This window comes from Benincasa hispida, chromosome 5 (assembly GCF_027475165.1).
Source record: "Benincasa hispida cultivar pf3 chromosome 5, pf3_genome.v1.1, whole genome shotgun sequence".
NCBI classification, from domain to species: Eukaryota; Viridiplantae; Streptophyta; class Magnoliopsida; order Cucurbitales; family Cucurbitaceae; genus Benincasa; species Benincasa hispida.
The window spans coordinates 6480418-6487278 of NC_143482.1; the positions used below are offsets into that span (position 1 = coordinate 6480418).

At 30.7% G+C, this 6861-nt stretch overlaps 1 protein-coding gene across 1 annotated transcript; it reads left to right on the forward strand.

The window, feature by feature from the left end:
- Window positions 1-1790: 1790 nt before the first annotated feature.
- Window positions 1791-6324, forward strand: D27 (beta-carotene isomerase D27-like protein). The gene is made up of 7 exons (XM_039032139.2): window positions 1791-2194; window positions 2322-2461; window positions 3318-3410; window positions 4277-4338; window positions 4598-4704; window positions 5692-5784; window positions 5984-6324. The coding sequence occupies exons 1-7, from the start codon at window positions 1966-1968 to the stop codon at window positions 6022-6024; spliced, it is 765 nt and encodes a 254-aa protein (XP_038888067.1). The 5' UTR covers window positions 1791-1965; the 3' UTR covers window positions 6025-6324.
- The last annotated feature ends 537 nt before the right edge of the window (window positions 6325-6861 follow it).

Here is a 6861-nt window from a genome sequence, read left to right on the forward strand (position 1 = left end):
TTTCAAATATACTCTTAATAAAGGGTCTAAATTGATTCAATTATAACAATTGAGAAGTTTAATTGAAACGATTTCATGTTTCACATAATATTGTTCAAACTAAGTTGGAGGATGTAAATTAATACATTTACAAAAGTTTAAAAGTTAAATTGATACAAATATTAGTTTAAGATTTAACTTGAAAGGCTGTAAGTTGAAATTTTACCAAAATAATTTTTATTGACATATAATTTAAAAGTTTACAAGGCCAATTATAGTGTGTGTAATACAATTTTGAAAAAATAGTCACTTACATTCCTAAGCTTTAGAGATTGTATCAACTAAAAACTTAAATTAATAATTGTAGCAATTTAAACTTACCCCTTCTATGTTACATTTGGAGAAACCTCATGTGAAATTTTTAATTGTATCAATTAAATCCCTAAACTTTCATAAAGAAATCTATTTAGATTCTTAATTAGGATTTTCTTTGAGAATCATTTGTGCACTAATTATAATCTTACATTTTATAAAATCGATATTTGAATTAGTCTATACACATGTAAAAATTGATACACAAATGGTTTCTAAATGTAATTATAATAAAATGTCTAAATAAGTTATAAGTTTCATACAATGTTTTTTTAATAAAATATGAACGAAAGTGTAAATTGGCACACTTATAAATTCCAGAGTTTAAATTGATGAAATTAGTTTAAAGTTCTAACCAATACAACTCCAACATGTATAGGTATAAACCAATGTATTCCCTACAATTTTTCGTAATTGAATTTGGAATTATGTTTCTTTTCTTTTCAAGTACTGAAATTTGTAATTTTATGTATCGTCATTATTTGAAGAATAATTGGTACCGTAGAGTCATTTAAAGATATTGTTTATTGATCATTTCAACATAAATTCTAAATTAACAAATTTAGATATAATTATCATTCATCACAAGAAATGTGATAAATAATTTATGTTAAGAGTACAAAGCGCCAATCCATTCAAAAAAATAAAAAAAAAATAAAAAACAAACAAACAAAAACAAAACGAAGAACAAAAAACAAAAAGTATAAAACTCCAGACTGGGGCATCTATAATTTGGAGTCTTAAAAGATGCTCAAACTGTTTGATTTAACGTGAAAATATGATTAAATTTATATATAAACAAATTATATTTACATTTATATTTATTTGATGAGATTAATATATAAATTTTATGTAATTTTTTAAACATTAATTAATGAATTAATATTTAAATAAATAAATTTCTTTCAAAATGTAAAAAAAAAAAAAAAAAACACGAATTCAATTAATGCATTAAAATTATAGTTTACTTAATTATAAAAGATGGACGAAAAACTATATTTGAATAATCAGATATAATTATTTTAAAATCCATAAAAGTTTAATTAAATTTAGTATTTTTTAGAAATAATTAATTTAAAATAATATATTATCAATAAACTAATATACGTAATTATATATATTCTTATAAAGTAAATATTTTAAATCATCCGCAAATTATTATTAATTAATTACAATTAATATATATATATATATATATATATAAAAACTATATTAATTTGATATATCGTTATATCATTCAATAGTAATAAAATGAGATAAAAGAGATGAGAGAGAATGTGATTCACTCAACTCTGACTTGTAGAAGGGTATTAAATACCATGGATATAAAAGAGTTTTTATAAAGGTGAGAAGATTTGAACCACCAATCTCTTAGTTGCTAACACATCCATATATCAATTAAACTATGCTCGTTGACGAATATGTAAAGGAATTAAAGCATAGAAATGACTTATTCTCACGTCCCATCTTTAAAATTTTGTGCTAAACAAATGCTTAATATGTATCCCTTTTCCATTCTACTTCTCTTAAAGTCCATTTACCTTTAAATACAACCAAATTTTGTTATGAGCTTAAAATCTCTCCCCCCCCTCTCCTCTGTCTCAAAACTAAGAAATGGATTTAAGAGTTATTCAAGAAAGGAGAGTCATTTTACCAACAATGATGAACAACAACAAAATGAAGAAGTTGGGAAGAAAAAGCCTTCCTTGTGTTGCAGTGCTCACAAGACCAGCAGAGAGTGGAGTAATAGAAGAAACAAGAAAAACCAATACTGTTTATACAGATAATTGGTTTGATAAAATAGCCATACACCATCTGTCTCAGGCAGTACAAGCAACATCAGGTTTTCCTTTTTTTTTTTTTTTTTTTTTTTTCTCTCCCTCTTTCTTTTTATCTTTTTTTTGGAAGATTTGGAAAAGAGGAAAAGAGAGAGAGAGAGAGAGAGGTTAATATACAGTAATGATATGAAGGTTGGAGAAGCAAAAAGAGTGGATATGAAAGCTTGGTGGAAGTGACAACAATGGCATCAAGAAATTTCAACCAGATCAAACAAAGGGAAGTTGTCATTCAAGCCCTTGGAAGGGCATTTCCAAAGCCAATACTCTCTTTGGTAAACTTCACTCATTACCATGTGACACCATTATGTTTCATTCATTACCATTTAATACCATTTATTATTCTTTTAACCTTCTAGTCTTCCTTCTCTTTCATGATCTATGTATTACATATGCATATCATGCATATATGTAAAATACCTACATCACCAAACATATCATTAAATATATAAAATTGTACCACCTCAATTAGCATAAATTAGCATAAGTATGTACTAATGACCGCAGTTCGAATCTTCACCTCCATTGAACTAAAAAAAACATATCATTAAAGATTGTGAATAGCTTCTACTTTATCCAATAGAACATATATTATTGTCAAGAATCATTTAAAGTTATATTTTTTTAAGTGACCTTGATTTTTTTTAAGTACAACAATTACGTGCATGTAAGAGACATGTATATTTTTATTGAACTAAACTTACATTGACATCCTAAATTATTTATTTACCTATGTTAATGTTTGTTATTAAATAATTGACTTAGGGTAAGTAATGCATGATCATTTCAACCTTGATGAATTTTATTTGTGCCAAAATTTTCAACACTTGTCTTCCTCGTTTGGTCTCTCTTCTCCCATCAACATAATTGTGCCTAGGTTAGAACCTACTGAACAACTATACCCTTTTCTAATTTTTCTTTCAACAAATCATTGGGCTTAATAATTATTTGATTGTCACGTCATTATATGGAAATAGTATCAAATGGTCACATCTTGTTATGTTAGTTTTATTAACAAGTATTTAAATTGTACTTTTACTATTATTAATCCATCCCCAAATTAGCATTTTACTATTATACCCTCACTCATCTAAACTATGTCCTTACCATATAGTGGTGAACAAAGTGCAGATAAAAGCATTGGTACCACAATCCAAATTCGCAAGGGAATATTTTGCTGTATTCACCACTGTCTTCTTTGCTTGGTTAGTTGGACCCTGCGAGGTATGATGTTGTAAATTTACCTAAAGGCCCCTTTATTTCCTCAGTATGTTAATATCAATCAATGGACCTAATTGAGAATTCACTTGAATGCATACATAAATAGCCATGAGAAAGAGACTAATCTACTCAACTACTAAGGTATATGTCACTTGACTAAAAGATTAAAGGTTCAAATCTCTATTTCACAGATTGAATTCAAAAGAGAGAAAGTGAATTATAACATTTTCTTTCTTTTGTATTGGAGAATAGCGACTAACCTGAGCATAGCTCAACTGTTTATGCATGTATTTTTTATTAAAGATCAGGGGTTCGAATCTTCTATATGGTTGAGAACCTTTTCTTTTATTTGTATTGGAAACTAAATAAGTGCTCAGCACCCCCATTTAGGACCGATGTCGAAGAGTTTGCTGAGAATAGATAGTATTTAAACGGAGGACATTGAACAAATAAGGTCAGAATTATGAAAGATTCACAAGGTTGAAAAGAGTGACATATGAAGAGGCATAATGGTGGACATCAAGAATTTCACCTTTCGCACTAAATTGAATATAATAATATGATTTTCAATGGCCAAGTTGATAAACCTGCAGTGTTTGAGGCACTAGTCCCTTCTAGACTTGTCCTGTCCCTACAAATCAAATAAAGGTTTTTGTGACGAGATATATGAACCAATTCTTCTCTTCCTGCTAACTAACTTTGGCCCTTTCAGAGTCTTAAGTATTCCTTACGAATTCAGATTAAACACAGCTGATATGACTAGATTGTTAGGGAGGGAGGGATTGAAAAAGCACAAACATGGAAGGAGCAATTTTTTTTTTCGATCACTAATTCGTAAGACTGACAATAGTAGCATATAATTCTTACAGGTGAAGGAATCAGAATTCGAAGGGAAAAGGGAAAAAAATGTGGTTCAAATCCATAAGTGCAGGTAATTCTTTCTCACATCAGAGTTCTATAATTAAGGCAATGTTATCTAACCGTTCATGGGGGTCCCATTCTCACCTACCTGAGACACTTTCCACATCCACAGATCTGTCTATAATAATTATTACACTTCTTCTAAACCCTCAGTACTTAATTACATTAATTGTCCATAATACCCATCATTGAAAATTTGAAACTATCATAGTCAAAAATAACATTCAGCAAATCTATATTGCCCCTAAACATATCCCATTTATTTGCAGGTTCCTAGAGCAAACTAATTGTGCTGGAATGTGCATTAATCTATGCAAGTTTCCATGTCAGGATTTCATCAAGGATTCCTTGGGAATGCCCGTCAGCATGGTCCCCAGTAAGTCTCCTCACTAAGCTACAGAATCACCAAAAAATTGCGGCAACCATATATTGCTTTCCCAAAAGAAAAACAAGTTCCAACTTTTCAAAAAAAGAAAGAAAGAAAGAAAGAGAAAGTCTCAAATATACATTGCAGTACAAGGCAATTCTAGACACTAATTCAAGCTTCCAAACTATAACCGAAGGCCATAATTCTTTTTTATCATGTTCATAGTGTTTAGAGTTTGTTGCACACACCTCTATTATTCTTATAGGACAATCCTACAATATTTAGTTGCCAAGAAAAATCATATCCAGCCACATGGCTTGAGCTCAATCATTCTATGCCTTTTATTATTTACATTGGCTCTTATTGACCATTAAGCCAACCTATGAACTCAAGGCAATTGTAAAAACTTCATATTCACATATAAAGGAATATTAGAATTAAATTATTTCAGCTGAATCTATATGGTCTAGATGTGAGGACACTAAATAAAGTAAATCAGCTATAGTGCAATGACCAATGACTGGTAGATCCATGAGCAAAAGTGAAATTACTATTAAAGCAACATTACCAGCACCAGATGGTGGAAGGGATTATGTTTGTCAATGTGAATGGAGGGTCCCATGCACGAACCATTTTGGGTACAAAAGAACTGCAGATAGGCCCCATCCAAGCTGAGTGGGATTCAAACCTGGATCTTAATTTTGCAATATGGTTATAATCCAAGAATTAAAAGCTGAATTTCCTACTGAGCCAATCATCGTTCTTGCCCATGATATACATTAATCATCACAAGTGTAAAAAAATGCAACCAAGAAGAAGCATTAGTATTAGGATGTTAATTGTGCACCATGATGTAACTACTAGCTGGGAGCCATTAGTAATCATATCAAGGACCAAGAAATACATCAATGTGCAAGGGGAATTTGGGAGCAAAAAAGAGGGGGGAGGGAGGAAGAAGCTTTAATATGATTCAAATAACTATTCTTTTCTTTGCAGATTTTGATGACATGAGCTGTGAGATGATATTTGGAAAGGATCCACCAGCTCCAATTGATGATCCAGCACTTAAGCAACCATGTTACAAACTATGTATTAACCTTAACACAAGTCTTCTTCTTCCTTTCCTTATTATTACCTTTTACTTCTTTACCTGTGAGTGGAGAAGTCAATATATTCAAATAACTCACTGGGCAAGGTAGCAGGACTACGACAGGCCCAAACCATATTTTTAGGGGGATGGTAATATGAGTTAAAAATGATTCTGATCTTTTTTGTTTACATTTTGCAGGCAAATCGAAAGAGAAACATACGACAAACTGTTTCATTTAGAGCAAAGGGACGCTGAAAGAAATTTTTAGGATGAAATCCATTTTAGCTCCCAATTGTTTTTGTTTCCAGTATTTTCTGGACTACAGGAGAACCTCTTTTCTACTTCCAAGACGAACCAGATAGTTTTACTGTTTAGGCATCAGAGCAAAAGTAACTTTGCAGGAATTTCGCTTTCTGATCATTGTATTAGTTCGAAGATGAAAACTACAATATTGTCAGATAACATGAACACAATTAAAAGCATGTGTATAGGAAAAAGGTTAAGATGCAGCAATTACAATCGGTTATCTTCATGTGAAATGCTAAAATGGAGTATGGACAATATATTTCATAGTGCCTTATTAGAAAGAAAACCATCAAGATGGAACCACCTTGCTAATCAGCACAAGAGGTCAGGCTATTTGGAAAACATGAGCAATAATTTATAGATTGGTAACCTATAATTGTTCTCTTCAATATTTTGCTATTATTCAGATCTACAGACTATAAACATTATGACAGCAGAAGACTCTAAACCATGGGTATTATTGTTCAAATTTTCACAAAAGGACGCTCTCTGTTGACTCTATAAACATCATCACAAGAATTATCAGTTATTCAGCTCTCACTAGGAAACTCCATCTTCGGTATTTGTGAGACTGTCCATCCCGATACAACAAAACATAATTCATCTCGTACATAATCCATTTTGAAAACCTCAGTTAACTGGCGGTAACAAAAGATATTTTATGATAGCCTACCTCCGTAATGCAATATAAATTGATCTAGTCAATTTTTAGAGAGCTTGTCCACGTGATACAATTATAATGGTTGTTTATAACAACCTCAATGAATTTG

Bases quoted from the DNA above. Each gene is read 5' to 3' on its own strand.
- D27 (XM_039032139.2), top strand. From the start codon at position 1,966: ATGGATTTAAGAGTTATTCAAGAAAGGAGAGTCATTTTACCAACAATG. The intron at 2,195-2,321 runs GTTTTCCTTTTT...AATGATATGAAG, and splicing joins GGCAGTACAAGCAACATCAG to GTTGGAGAAGCAAAAAGAGT. The intron at 5,785-5,983 runs GTATTAACCTTA...TACATTTTGCAG, and splicing joins GCAACCATGTTACAAACTAT to GCAAATCGAAAGAGAAACAT.